The sequence below is a fragment of the Equus przewalskii genome, chromosome 6 (assembly GCF_037783145.1).
Source record: "Equus przewalskii isolate Varuska chromosome 6, EquPr2, whole genome shotgun sequence".
Taxonomy (NCBI): domain Eukaryota; kingdom Metazoa; phylum Chordata; class Mammalia; order Perissodactyla; family Equidae; genus Equus; species Equus przewalskii.
This window is the reverse complement of record NC_091836.1, coordinates 69,333,917-69,349,905: the sequence shown is the minus strand read 5'-3', so window position 1 is coordinate 69,349,905 and position 15,989 is coordinate 69,333,917. Positions and strand designations below refer to the sequence as shown.

The 15,989-nt window shown below is 36.3% G+C and overlaps 1 protein-coding gene across 1 annotated transcript in view; it reads left to right on the top strand.

Moving 5' to 3' along the window:
* The window catches only part of RNF169 (ring finger protein 169), an 83,334-nt gene that overhangs the window by 26,143 nt on the left and 41,202 nt on the right, over positions 1 to 15,989 (top strand). Inside the window, exon 2 of the mRNA XM_070624168.1 lies at positions 3,151 to 3,224. Coding sequence (XP_070480269.1) covers positions 3,151 to 3,224 — 74 coding nt within the window. The remainder of the gene's footprint in view (positions 1 to 3,150; positions 3,225 to 15,989) is intronic.

Sequence of the window (15,989 nt, the reverse complement as noted above, 5' to 3'; positions counted from 1 at the left end):
TTTTTCCTTAACCGGTTTTACTAGAGATTAGTTTATTGGTCATTGCATAGTTCCATGTAAAAAAATAAAATCAACCAGGGTTGTTAGTTTTAATCAGCAGAAATCTACTCTGGCAAGTTTAAGCAGAAAAGGAATTTATTGAGAAAGAATGTTGGGTAACACAGACTAATCAGCCAGGTAGCTAGAAAATTTGGCTTGGAAAATGACAGCTAGGATCTAGGAGCAAAGTCTGCATAATATGAATTCTTTGAAATTTTTTTAAACTTCTTTGTGACATAGTGGTTTTTTTTTTTTTTAAGATTTTGTTTTTTCCTTTTTCTCTCCAAAGCCCCCCGGTACATAGTTGTATATTCTTCGTTGTGGGTCCTTCTAGTTGTGGCATGTGGGACGCTGCCTCAGTGTGGTTCGATGAGCAGTGCCATGTCTGCGCCCAGGATTCAAACCAACGAAACTCTAGGCTGCCTGCAGCAGAGCGCACGAACTCAACCACTTGGCCACGGGGCCAGCCCCTGACGTAGTGTGTTTTTAATTGTTCCTTGTTTGCTTTAAGGAATATATATCGTGTTCATTGGGTATATACATATATATGATCAAGTTTGTTAATTTTATTGTTCAATGTTTCTGTATTTTTACTACCTTTTGGTCTGCCTGATCTATCTGTTTTTAATTGTGGTGTGTTAAAGTTTCTTACCATTATTTTGGATTTATTAATTTCTCTTTATAATCTTATTAGTTTTTTCTGTGATGTACATTCATACAAGTTCGTGATTATTATATCTTGATTGGTTGCCTTTTAATCATTATGTAATTTCCCTCTTTATTCTTATTAATGTTTTTCTCTTGATTTTGCCATGTACTAGTTCTCTGGCTTTGGGCAAATCATTAACCTCTCATTTTCCTTATTGTAAAATTGGTATAATACCTACTTTATAAAGTTTCCGTGAAGATTCACTGAGAAAATATGTACGAAGTATCTTACATCTAATAGGTTCTCTATAAATGGATTGAAAGTACGTTTTTGTCTTAAGGGTTTTGCTTTTCCCTCCCTTCTTCCCTCATTCTTTTGAAGCATCTAATTTTAAATACTACTTGCCTATAATTGGAAATGTGCTTAAGGGATACAATTAAAATAGTCATCAGGGCTTTTTTTTTTTTAAAGTGGGTGAAGGTGATGGAATGTTTGCCTCCCAAACTCAGGGTCCAACAATTCTCCGTACTTGATAGACCTTTCAGTTACTGTTTTCTGCATCTGCATTAGGTTCATGTTTCTATCTCAGTAGCTTCCACATTTCTCAGATGTACTAAATAAGAGTCTTTCTAAAATAGTTGAGACAACTGAAAAAGGACAAAAGTCAAGTTTTTGAAGAGCCTACTTTTCTGCATCAAATATTTATCAACCTGAATGGAGAGTTATTAGTAAGTCTTAAATACTGTGTTTAAATCACTAAATATACATAGGGGTATACAGAAATGTCATGTATATTTAAGAAGGCAGAAATGTGTACTTCCCTCCCCCTTTTTTTGCTGGGGAAAATTGGCCCTGAGCTAATATCTGTTGGCAATCTTCATGTTTTTGCCTGAGGGAGATTCACCCTGAACTAGCATCTGTGCCCCTCTTCCTCTACTTTATATGTGGGTCACTACCACAGCATGGTCAATGAGCGGTGTAGGTCCATGCCTAGGAACTGAATCCTGAGCTGCTGAAATGAGCACACTGAACTTAACCACTAAGCCACATGGCTGGCCCCTGTTCTTTTTCCTTTTTGATAGCATTTAGCACCTATCTTTTATTCCTGTTCTTAACTTGGATTTTTATCATCTGTTTATATAATCAGCGTGTATTGTATGCCTCCTGTGGGCCTGGATATCTCAGATTTAAAAATATAGACAGAGGGGCTGGCCTGGTGATGTAGCAGTTAAGTTTGTGTGCTCTGCTTTGGTGACCCGGAGTTCACTGGTTTGGATCCCAGCCACAGACCTGTGCACCGCTTGTCAAGCCATGCTGTGGCAGGTGTCCCACATATAAAGTAGAGAAAGATGGGCACAGATGTTAGCTCAGGGCCAGTCTTCCTCAGCAAAAAGAGGAGAATTGGGAGCAGATGTTAGCTCAGGGCTAATCTTCCTCAGAAGAAAGAAAAGAAAAACTATAAAAATATAGAGAGAAGGGGAGAAAACAGAATTTTAGCTGAGAAAACAGTATAAAAGTTTAAAAAATATATGGCATATATATATTATACTATATATATATATATAGTAACTAGATAGTCAAGGGTTGAGAGATAACAGTGCTTTAGAAAGATTAAGTTGTGATCTGTCTCTGGAGAACCTTGAATGACATGTTGAAGAGTTTTGACTTTATTCTATAGGCTGATCAAAACCACTCAAGGCTTTGAGGATAAAAGATCAGGTTATATACTGAAAATACTCACAGGTTGTATATAGGAAAATATTCTGATGGCGAGGTTGAAAAAGAAATAGAAAAATACAGTATTATGGATAAAACTTCAGCTCATTTAAAGTGTTGCTTTGTAACACTGAACTAAAAGCTTAAAATATAGTTTTTCCTTGAGGCCTTTTAACATGTTACTTTATCAGTGAGGCCCTTCCAGACCACTCTATATAAAATAATCTTTTTCTTCCGTCCTACATTTATTTTTCTCCATGGTGCTTAGTACCATGAGTTGTATTATATACACACGCTTGTTTGTGTATTGTCTGTTTCCCTCCACAAGGTTATAAGCTCCATGAGAGTAATGACTGTATTTGTTCAGTTCTCCTCCCCAGTGGTTAGAATTGTGCCTGATTTATATCCCTTTTTTTTTCACTGAGGAAGATTAGTCCTGAGCTAACATCTGTCCCAGTCTTCCTCTAGTTTATATGTGAGTTGCTGCCACAGCATGGCTGACAAGTGGTGTAGGTCTGCGCCTGGGATCCGAACCTGTGAACTCAGGCTGCTGAAGCAGAGCATGCAGCCATGGGTCTGGCCCCATATATCCTTTAATAAATATTTGTTAAATGAATTTTGAATATTCACATTAAGATGACCACATTTTTTTATGTGGTTTATAATGTGGGGGCAGCAGTCAGACAAGGTCTTGATTCCTTCCTAGAAAGTCTGTTGAAAGGTGTTTTCTTTTCCCTTTCTTCCAGAGTTTATATTCAGAGCACCAATCAAATTAAGCAAGCCTGGGGAACTTCGTGAGGAATATGAAAGCCTGAGAAAGGTATAGTATACATATTGTTGTGCCATTCATTTTCTTAAAGTAAACTGAGATAATGACATTAAAGAATACTTAGTGGGAGTTTTTATTTACTAGCAGTTTTAAAAAATTTGCAATGCAGAGGGGCTGGCCTGGTGGTGCAGCGGGTAAGTGTGCACATTCTGCTTTGGTGGCTCGGGGTTCACCAGTTCAGATCCCAGGTGTGGACCTATGCACCGCTTGTCAAGCCGTGCTGTGGCAGGCATCCCACATATAAAGTAGAGGAAGTTGGGCACTGATGTTAGCTCAGGGCCAGTCTTCCTCAGTAAAAAAGAAGAGGATTGGTGGCAGATGTTATCTTAGGGCTAATCTTCCTCAAAAAAATAGATAAATAAATAAAATTTGCAATGCAGAGCCGTTCTCCACACTACCTTATACAGGCCCAGTTAGATTCTATAGCTATAATGGAGGTAGAGTAAACCTTAATTAAGAAGCCCTTTTTAGCTGTCCTTTCAAAGATGAAAATGTAGCTCACCAGGCCTTTCACACACCTGCTGCAATAACTGGCCACCAAGAAGGATATTCTTGGCACTGAAATGTTAGTGAAAAGCTAACATTTAAGCTTTAATAATAATAGCTTGTATTATTTTTCCTTATCTTGCAAAGTTTCTCTAATTACATGTAGCTCGTGTTATCTTTTACTGTATCTTAGGCCAGTAAGCAGGTAGTGGAATAATTTCCTACAGAACGTTTACCACTGGGAACGCTTTTAGCTGTGTCCACATCATCTTATTTTTGATATTTTCAAGCTGATTGTCTGGGAATTACTTAGAGAAGTAAGACTTGAAGATCTGTGTCATCCTTCCCTAGCTTTCTTTCTGTACCACCATCCCTTACCCACCTTTATAAATGATTAGATAATCTTCTACATGTGGATATTTAATATTTTGTAAAGGTAAGTAATCCACTTTATCTGAATCAGACATCATCATAAAACAGAGGCAAGACAATAATGTTATTGTAGCCTTTTATACGGAATATAAAAATTGATATTTAACAAGGTTATGTTAAAAAGAAAAGATAGTAGAAAACTGTGCTTAATTGCTATACATTCTTTGACCTTCTCTTTGAAATGAGGGTGTCAAATGTTGACTTGGGTCCTCATGTGTCTTTTAGATTGATACTGTGAGGGTTTTTTTTGTTTTTTCTTCTTTAAATCACTTACAGAGCATTTTTCTATATAGGAAGAAATTATTCTGAGGGGCCACATCAAAAGAATGACAGATTCCTCTTAAATAAAGTTCCAGAATATGCAGATATTTAGTTCTAATACACCTTTTCAGAAACTTGGAGAAATGGAACTTTTAAAGCTATCAGCTTGAAGATAAAGAGAAAACAACGAGTTGGAGGTAGAAAAAGGAGGTAAAGCAGAAAAGTATAGTAAGAGTAGAGGTTTTTAAAGCCTTGGGAGAGAGAAAGAAACCTGGGGGAACTGTACTTTTGTTCCTGTTAGGAGGGAGGGACAGGAAAATGACTTTAAAAGAGACTGATGGCATAATGTTGAGTGAAGCTAGGACACTCTCATCCTGTATAATACACTGGATTGGGTTTGAAAAACACTCACTTATGTCATTTAGGTTAAACAAGAGTTAGCTGTAGATCCCTTCCCCCGCACTCCCCTCCCTGCAAGTAACCAAGTTATCCTGTATCCATTGTACAACCGGGAAAATGGAAATCCAAGTTGTAAAATAAAAAAAGCACTAATGTGGCATATCCATAAAATGGAATACTATTCATCAATAAAAAGGAATGAATCACTGATACGTGCTATCACATGGATGAACTTCAAAAAAGATGCTAAGTAAAAGAAGCCAGATACAAGAGACCACACATTGTATGATTTCATTTCTAGAAAATGTCCAGAATAGGCAAACATTTAGAGACAGACAGTGGATTAATGGTTGATTGGAACAGGCAGTAAGAATGGGGCTTAACAGTAAATGGAGATGAGAGATTTTATTGTAGTGATGAAGATTCCTAAAACTGATTTATGGTGTGTTCTACAACTCAGTAATTTTACTAAAAATCATTGACTTATACTCTCGAAGTGGATGAATTATATAATATATAAAATATGCGTCAATAAAGGTGTAAAAAAATTAAAAGGCACTAGACATTTAGATGGAGAACTTGATTGAGAAAAAGATGTCTCCTAGAATGCATATTTTCTGAAACAAAACAAAGTAAATATATAATTATCTGGATGAATCTCTAGGGGAGGAAGATCTTTAAAAGCTTCTACTGAGCAAGGGATGGTAAGTGGAAATTAATTCTACACAACTCATCATTGCTAATTTGATGTGTAACATACTACTAGTATACTTTTTATTTGGTATACTTTATTATTTTGTTTAAGAGACAGTAAAGGAGCTATAAAAAGTTAACAGAAAATTTTATTCCTCTAATTCTAGTTCTTTTAAAAGATGTTTACTTAGGGGGCTGGCCCAGTGGCACAGCGGTTAAGTTCACAGTTCACATCTTTCTCTTCAGTGGCCCGGGGTTCGCCAGTTCAGATTCCAGGTGCGGACATGGCACCGTTTGGCCAGCCATGCTGTGGTAGGCGTCCCACATATAAAGTAGAGGAAGGTGGGCATGGATGTTAGCTCAGGGCCAGTCTTCCTCAGCAAAAAGAGGAGGATTGGCAGCAGATGTTAGCTCAGGGCTAATCTTCCTCAAAAAAAAAAAGATGTTTACTTAATAATCATAGATCCTCCTACCTGTGGGCTAGTAGTATACTTACTGAGGTTACTGTGAGTTTCTAAATTTTATGATTCTATGAATAGGTTTATATTTCTAAGTATGTTTAAAATTTTCTTTCTGCAATGTGTTACAGTTAATTTTCTCTTTTTTAAAGAAGAAAAGTAATGTAGAATGTTATGATTCTGTAAATAGGTTTATATTTCTAAGTATGTTTAAAATTTTCTTCCTGACGTGTTTTGTAGTTAGTTTTGTCTTTTTTAAATAAGAAAAATAATGTGATGTGGAAATTTCTGTTTTCCGTATTTTCCACTGTCTTCCCCAGAAGTAACTAGTGTCAACAGTTTAGTGTATATCCTAGATCCTTTATATACTTACACACACATTCATACACTTTAGTCTTTTTCAATGTAAATGAGATCATGATGTGTATTCATTTATTAATCAGATATTTATTGTGTCCCTACCGTGTGCCAGGTACTACGAATATGGTGTTGAAGAAGACACCCAAAGTCCTTGCCCTCAGGGAGAGTCCATTCTTGTGGGGAAGACAGACAGTAAATAAACAAACATATTTAATATAAATAAAGCAAGATAAGCAGAATTATAGGGGATTGGAAAGGAAACTTGAAGAGACACAAAAAGACTGTTGTAGATAGAATGATCAGGGAAGGTCTTTCAGAAAAGGCAGCATTTGAGTTGTGAATATGAGGGAGCAAACCAAGTAAAAGTATGAGGAAAGAGCATTCCAGACAAAGGGAGCAGCAATTGCAAAGCCCTTGAGACAATCAAGTCTGGTTTGTTCAAGGAACAGTGTGGCTGGAGCTGAGTGTGCAAGTGGTGGGTGGAAGGGAGGTATGGGAATTTGGTAGGAGATGCGCTGGGAGAGAGAGCAGAGCCAGATCACAGAAGGCCTAGCTGACCTGGTGAGGAGCCAATTATATGCTCTGACTTATTCCTTTAAAAGGTCACTGCTTGCTGTGTGGGGAATAAACTGTAATGGACCTAGGAGTTAGGAACTGTATTTACTGTGAATAGTAGAGACCTAAAAATAGTGACTCAAATTAGGAGTTTTATTTTTTTCGAGTAACAACAACAACAACAAAAACGGAGATAAGCAGTCCAGGGCTGATAGGGCAGCTCCATGACACCAGGGATTCAGGCTCCTTTGTCTTTCTGTTTAGACATCTTCAAGTATGCCTATCTCCTTGTGCAGGATGGCTGATCCTTGTCTAGAATCACAGACGGAAGGCAGAAGGACACATGTCAGCTGAATTGGATCCTTTTAAAGAGCTTTCTCCAAAGCCCCACCCAGTGACCTCACCTTATAATTTATAGTCCAGTATCACAGACTCCCTCTAGCTGGCAGGGAAGCTGGGAAGCATAATGTTTTAGCTGGGTACATTAACTTCCTAAGTAAAATCAGGGTTCTTTTAGTAAGGAAAGAGAAAATGGATATTGGGTAGGCAGCTAGAAGTCTTTCCCTCATGGGACAAGAATGGAAGTAATACCAATTAGGACATTTTTGGAGTAAGCTATGTGTTGGGTTTATCTAGGATTAGGGTTTTGCCAGAAGTATGACAGAGGGAGAGATGCAGTGGACTTTAAGGTGTATACAAGGGTGGTGTTACAGTGTTGGATGATGGTTATTTAAGGAGGTGATTTAAGGAAGGAATTGAGGACATGAGGGATATAATGGACAATGAAAGAATGGTGGGGTCAGTGGACTGGAAGTGTTGATGGTGATAAAGAATTGTGAAAGCATGGTCCCTAGCATACAAGTAAAGCCTAGGAAGAGGTGGTCTAAATGTGAGAGGCTTAGAAGTGAGACTAGGAGGACGTGGTTTAGTTATTGGACACGACAAGGTTCAGGTTATGACCATGGGAGTAGATAACTGAAATAGGATGGAAGAAAAGATTTATTTAGGAGGAAGTGAAGGAACTGAGAGAGTATACTGATATTGAAAGCTTCAGGAATGATCACTGGAATAGTTGGAGAGAAACTTAGGTGTTAAGTTTTTCTGTGAATGAGGGGAATGACAGAGAGGTAGTAGGTGACTACCACAAAGAGAGGTTGTGGCCGTTACAGTCTGATGGTAAATATTTCTAAGAAGCTGGGATTTTTGAAGAATAGTATGATCTATTGTCTAACTTGCTTTTTTCCCCACTAACAATCAGATTTTTGGGGGGAGAGTCTTTCATGTAGGTACTTTTTCATCCTGAATATATTTCATAGTATGGATGAGGCATAATTCACTTAACCATTCCATATCATTGGTCATTTAAATTGTTTCCCATTTCCCCCAATTTTAATGAGATTCTTCACTGAACACATATATGTGAGGAAATAGTTCCTTAGATTCCAGAAGTGAAAGTGCAGAGTCAAATGGAATATAAACTTTCTATTTTGGTGGATATTAACCAATTGCCTTTTAAAAAGACTTTTTCAACTTACTGTCTCACCAACAGTAAAAGGGAGTCTCTTTTTTTCAAATTCTTGCCAAATCTTTATCATTATTTTTAATATTTTGCTGATCTGCTAGATAAAAATGGTATCTCGTTGTAATTTACATATCCCTGATTACTAGAGAGGAGAAGCATCTTATGCTTATGGCCATTTACATGTTTTCTGTGAATTGCTCGTTTATAACGCTTAGATGTGAAAACCAGCTCCATTTTTTGAGTACTTGTGATTTTGACTGCTAATGGGATGCTTTTGTTATTTTTCTGTGCTTTTATAGATGTAGTCTATTAAAAAGTTTTCTGGGGGCCCAGACCTTAACCCTGACCCTAAGTTCCATGTGCTCTGCCTTGGTGACCCGGGTTTGCAGGTTTGGATCCCCAGTACAGACCTACTCCATTCATCAACCACACTGTGGAGGTGTCCCACGTACAAAAAAATAGAGAAAGATTAGCACAGATGTTAGTTTAGGGCTAATCTTTCTCAAGCAAAAAAAAAAAAAAGAGGATTGGCAACAGATGTTAGCTCAGGGGGAATCTTCTTCAGCAAAAAAAAAGTTTTCTGACATTTTGTGGAGTATTAAGTGGAAGGAGACTAGTAGCATGTGCTCAGTCTTCCATCTTGTTATGTTGCTTGAGGAAAGAAGTTATATTCATTCTTGAATATTTATACATATATTTGTTATATTCTTGTCTGCAGTAGATATATGTTGAAATGAAAAAGTAATTTTTAGGGGGAAATTATTTCAATATTGACTTCTTTTTATATTTCCATTCTATATGAGACTGACAGTCATTTTTATCTTTTGAAATAATTGATTCATCTCTATAAATTCTGTTCATTGGTTGGATTAAGCTTATTAAGTACACCATTATTTCTTCTTCTTATACAGTTTGTTAGGTGCTTAACTTTGACCACATGCTTTATGTTAGAGTTGGCAAACATAGAATCCAGCATGCTCTTGTTTGTCTTCTTTGAATCATTGGACTCTGAAAGGTTGAAGGTTGGGGAAAAAACAGCCTTTGCTTCCGGACTGCTTCTCTCCCTGGTTACTGTCGTGGGAAAGACGAACTGCTTTTGATAATTCTGTGGATCACATGAGTGGTTTAGACTTTCTCTGAGCTGGTTTACTGACCTATCTATTTTCTTTTTTCTCCCTCTCCGCTGGTTCGCTTTTGAGGATTATTTTCTCCCCATTGCTGGCTAAATTATTCAAGTAGTGAGTGTGCAGTTCTTAGTCCTTAGAGCGCAGAGTAATCAGATATGGTCAATGGGTTACTAAAGCAAGTAATGTCTCTATAAGGCAGATATTAACTTTTGTGAAGGAATTTTTTTTAACTTTTAGGACCTAATTATCTTTGAAATTATATTTCTTTAAAGTCCCTTTTATTATCTTTCTGCCATGAACTGTAAAAATATAAGGTACATTATTAAAACTCGAATATTTCGGGGCTGGCCCCGTGGCCGAGTGGTCAAGTTCGCGCTCTCCGCTGCAGGCGGCCCAGTGTTTCGTTGGTTCGAATCCTGGGCGCGGACATGGCACTGCTCATCAGACCACGCTGAGGCAGCGTCCCACGTGCCACAACTAGAAGGACCCACAATGAAGAATATACAACTATGTACGCGGGGCTTTGGGGAGAAAAAGGAAAAAATAAAATCTTTAAAAAAAAACTCGAATATTTCACTTAAATCTCTTTGACTGTGCAGTGCGTCATGAGCTTACTGTTGAGCTGTCCTTTCCCTTGTTTTAAATTTACTTCTTTTAAAAGAACCTTGTATTTACCTGGAAAGTTTAAAATATGTAACATCACACTGCAGAAGCTGCAGGTTATTGACGTGTTTTAAAATGTTTTTTCATATTAGATTATAAAAATCTTTCACAATGGATCTGCTTGTTTAGACTCTAACTCTCCACCGCATCTAATATAATATATCACACACAGGTATTCATCAAATGCTGATTGAATTGAATTGTTGATCATCTAGTTTCAAAGCCCTTTCTTTTAAGAGAAATGACATCTATAAGAATATATGGTTGGCTCATGATAGAAATAGATGTATTTAAGATTTCTAGAGTTCTTTTTGCTATATTATTTGTTATTTTTTCTTCTTCCTCTGAACTGTTATTATGTAATCTTTGAGGAAATGCATACTTTTGGCATGTGCTGACATGCCTCTTTCTAGAACCAGAAAATGGATACAGAATCTCATAGTACATGTTTAAGAGCAGGTAACTTGTATAGTATTAAGAAGGAAAAACTCTCAAAAGAACAAACGTTGACTGCATGAGGGAAGAACAGTTAGCTTATTTTATTGTTAGTGCTGTTGAGTTGGTTCTGGTTCCTATGGACCCTGTGTCCAGCAAGCAGAACCCTGCCTGGTCTTTTTTGTGCCATCCTCTCACCTTCTGGCAATATATTAGACAATGCTCCACTGCTATTCACAGGGTTTTCCTGACCAGTATTTTTGGAAGTAGGTGGCCAGGTCCTTCTTCCTAGTCTGTCTTAGTCTGGAAGCTCTACTGAAACCTGTCCACCATGGGCAACCCTACTAGTATTTGAAATACGGTGGCATACCTTTCAGCATCACAGCAACATGCCACAGTATGACAACTGACAGGCGGGTGGTGTGGTTCCCTGACCAGAAACCAACCAGGGCCGGGGTGTGAGAGTACCAAATCTCACCACCAGGGCTGGCTAGTTAGCTTATAGGATGCTCAAAATCTAAAAATGTTAAACATGGTTGTTTTCTCCTTTTGCTATTTACAACTACCAGATGAGGAGAAACAACTTTATCAAGTAATATGCTTTTCAAAGAAAGTAAGACATTTAGGAAACTCAAAGCATAATCAAATTGAATTAGAATAGCAGGTTATTTCTGTAATGTGCTGTCTTTCCTTGTCTCCTTCATTTATAAGAGGAGAGGATCAGTAGTTATAAGATAACTGTATTATTATAATAGTTTTTGTGGCTTAGAGAATAGTTTAAATAAAATCATTTCCATGCTACTTGAAGGCCAAATGAGAGAATTTTCTAGAAGCGATTGCAACTCTTCTGTCTCTAGTACAAAATATTTTGTTAAAATATCTGATTAGTGAGAGTTTTAGTAAATTAAAGTAGCTTTCTCCACCCACTTATAAAAGTAAGCAGAATTGTAAAATTCTATGAATTGTAAAAAGGAAAAAAGTTCAGGTTATAAAAAGATTAAGGCAGAAAGAGAAAATTATGAGTAATTCTGCCACCCAGTGACCATATTTAATGTTTATCATAAATTTAAACTTAAGACTTTTTACAGAATTTTAAAGTCTCATTTGCTGCTTACATCTGACAGTCAACTTTTTTGTTTATCTCCAAGTTTTTTAAAAAATGCATGTGCTCAACAAGTCACTATATAGATGATATGGACATTTAACCCTACACTGAGAGACAGTATAGGATAGTGATTAAGAGCCAACTGTCTGAGTTCAAATTCTGGCTCTGCATATGGATTTGGGCAGGTTAGTTAGTCTCTTCATGTCTTAGTTTCCTGGTCTGTAAAATGGACACCATAGTAACTAGTTTATAGGGTTATTGTGAAATGGTGCCTGGCACATAGTAACCCATATATAAGAATTATTCTTTAAAATTTGGAATTCTAAAAAATCTAGCACAAAGTAACCCCCCTCCATTGCTGCCATTTGTTTGCTTGCTCATTTGAGTAAGAAATGGCTAGCTGTAAAAAAAATCATGCTTGGAAGCTGGAAAGTTAGTGATATGAACCATAAATGAATTCCGTATTTTCTTGAACTCTGAACGGTGAAGGCCTGTCTTTACCTTTCATAATCAAAGACTTAGAGCTCTAACTTTCTACTTCTCCTAAGTGAAATGAAGCCCTCCCCGTCATTCAGCCTTTTAGTTTGGCCACTAAACATATGACTTAACTATATCTGCTGGTTCAATTTACATGTAGACTTGAATACCTACAGTTAATTTTATATGCATTTTTGCATAATGCATGTAATAATTTAAAACCTATATTGAAATAATTTTAAATACTGTATTACAGAAAGAAGAAAATTTGTAAAATGTTATCTTGGCATAAATATTTAGGTATACTTCATTCTAAACAGAACATTTAAATTGAAAGGTGTTTGAGAATTTAAAGTGAAAAGAGCTAGTATCATCAATGTTATTTCTTTAAAATTAGGTAAGAATCATAAGAGCAAATTAATTGCTTTGGTTCTATTTGTGTGATTGCTTGAGTAGAAGTCATGGCTTTAGCTTTGCATGCAAGAGATCATTTGCTGTGATTTCAGGATGCTATGAAATAGAAGCTTCGTGAGTAGTCCTAGTTTACCCAAAACACATTTCTTTTTGTGGCTAGCATTAACATCACCAATTGGACCCTATACAAGGGGTAACTGTTGGTATCAAATGAGAATCTAGGAACCAGATAGAAGATATAAAGCATTGATTGCTCTAGATACCAAAGTAAATTGAAGAGTTCTGATGCTAATTTGATTATCTAACAAGTTCATCATGTTCTGAAACAGTGATTCTGAAGCAGTGGTCCCTAGCTTTATCAGCTTGTGTTATACTTCTTTCATCACCCCCATAAGAATTTAAAATATTTTTTTAATCTCTTCTGTTAAAGAGTAAACCTTAGCAACAAAAATGTATGCAACCTATTTATTGAGATGGTGATATTTAGTGGGTACAATCTTATGGACTATAAGTGTACGATTTGTTAAATTATTAAAAATATATTGAAAATTAACTTAAAGATTCCCATCACTACCTTTGTGAGCCCCTTAGACGTCTTGGGTCCCAGTTTGAGGAACTTTGGCCCAGAGATAACTAGAAAATGAGTTAAAATGTGTGTAACTCATATAATTTAGTGAATGTTTTCATACATCATCATCTTATTTTATAAGAAAAATATGTTATTACATGTGTGTGTGGGGAAGATTAATGAAACACCATGTAGGACCATATGGTCCTACAACTCCCACAAATTATTTCTGTAGACTGCTGTCATTGGGTGGTAGACCTTTAACCAATTCAGATAAGAAAACGAGAAAATTATGGATTCATGAACTTCTAGTCTTTAAAGTGCCATTGGGCAGCACTCCTCCCACCAGCCATGTGTTCATGGCACTGTCAGGTTGGTTACCTTTTATTGTGGAATTGAGAGAAGCTCCCCAAATCATGGAGACTGGTACAGTCACTACAATAGGTATAGTTTGTGTCACAGAGAATATTTGTTGGAAGCATCTTTTAAAAATCCTCTAGTCCAACCTCATCATTTACTTCAACAACATTCTGCTAGAATGTAAGCCCCATGTGAACAACTTTGTCCTTTTTGGTCAGGCCTGTATCCTCAGCACTAAAAATAGTGCCTGTAAATATCTGTGGAACTGAACTTATTAAACACAAACCCTGTGTCTAGAACTCAAGTAGGAAAAGGGAAATCAAGGATGAATAGGACATGGTCCCTAACGGAAAGAAGGAAGCTCGTAGTATCTAGGGGAAGAGAGATTTGAAAACAATTAATTGGACATGAGTAATTTGTGTTAAAAATCCATGACAGAAGTATGTTCTGGGTGTTACTTCATTTGAAATGTATGTATATGTGTTGTATTCTATACTCTAAGGATGGCTGGTTAACATCTGAAGGACTAAGAGAGAATACATACTCTGGAGTAGTTACTTAGCATTTGAAAGACTATAATCAGAACCTTCACTGCATAGGATCTTATAAACTATTCAGTTATTTCTATAATCACCCACCCCTGAGGTTTGTTAACTAGCATAATGTATATTATAAATGATTTCTAAATTTTTAACTTTTGTAATAGTCAAACAAATATCAAAGTGGAGAGAACAATAAAATGAACTCCTATAGACGCATCACCCAGATTCTAAAATGATGAAGATAGATAAATTTTCATGATGAAATGAGTAATATTCAAGACATGTGGGTTAGCTACACATACTGTGTAGGCATCTCTGCCTTTGCATGAACATAGTTTAAGAATCTAGTGAGCTCAGTAGTCTGTTCCTTCTATGGAACATTACCCGGTGTGTAGGAATTCTGTTTGGCTCTGCGTTTAGCTGATAGTGGAAAATTCAACTACCTGGTTCTGACCAGATTAGTTGAATCCTGCTACTGAAATACAGCTGTGAGTAACTTGTCATGCAAGATGTTTATATTGTAGTATCTAAAAGGATAGAAAGCTAACTGAACTTCACAATACTTTTAGAATAGGTTATATGACACTTCAATTTTTTTAAGTGTTATAAAATTTGCCATTTTAACTATTTTCAGTAACCTTAAGTACATTTACAGTGTTGTGCAACCATCACTGCTGTCTTTTTCCAAATTTTTAAATCACTCCAAACAGAAACTCTGTACCCATTAATCAATATCTCCCCATTCCACAATGCCCCCAGCCCCTGCTATCCTCTAACCTACTTTCTTTTTCTACAAATTTGCCTATTCTAGATCTATATGTGGAATCATACAATGTTTGTCCTTTTGTGTCTGGCTTATTTCATTTAGCATGATGTTTTCAAGGTTCATCCATGCTGTAGCATGTTTTAATACTTAATTTCTTTTTATGGTTGAATAATATTCCATTGTATGTATATATCACATTTTGTTTATCCATTCATCTCTTGATGGACACTTGGGTTGTTCCCACTTTGTGACTATTGTGAATAATGCTGCAGTGAACACTGGCATACAAGTATCTGTTTAAGTCCCTGTTTTCAGTTCTTTTGGGTATATACCTAGGAGTGGAATTGCTGGGTCATACTATAATTGTATGTTTAATTTTTTGAGAAATCATCAAACTGTTTTCCACAGCCGCTGCACCATTTTACAATCTTACCAGCGATGTATGAGAACTCCAATTTTTCCACATCTTTGCTGACACCTGTTATTTTCTGGGTTTTAAAAGAATTTTATTATAGTCATCCTAGTGGGTATCTCATTATGGTTTTGATTTGCATTTCCCTAATGGATGATGATATTGAGCATCTTTTTCATGTGCTTATTAGCCATTTGCATCTCTTCTTTGGAGAAATGTTTATTGAAGTCCTTTGTTCCAATTTGAATTGGGTTGTCTTTTTGTTGTTGAGTTGTAAGAATTCTTTAGGTATTCTGTATATTAAATCCTTATCAGATATATGATTTGCAAGTATTTTCTCCCATTCCGTAGGTTATCTTATCACTTCTTTGATAATGTCCTTTGCACAAACTTTTTAATTTTGACGAAGTCCAATTTATCTGTTTTTTTCTCTTATTGCTTGTGCTTTTCTGTTTGGCTTTTTCACTCAGCATAATTGTTTTAGATTCATTCACTTTTTGCATGTATCAATAGTTTATTCTTTTTTATTGCTGAGTAGTGTTTCATTGTATGGATATGTCAATTTGTTTGTTTGCCTGCTGATAGACATTTTGGGTTGTTTTCAGTTCTTAGTTATTACAAATAAAGCTGCTATGAACATTCATGTGCAAGTCTTTGTATAGACATATGTTTCTTTTTCTCTTAGGTAAATACTTAGGCGTGAAATGGCTGGATCATATGG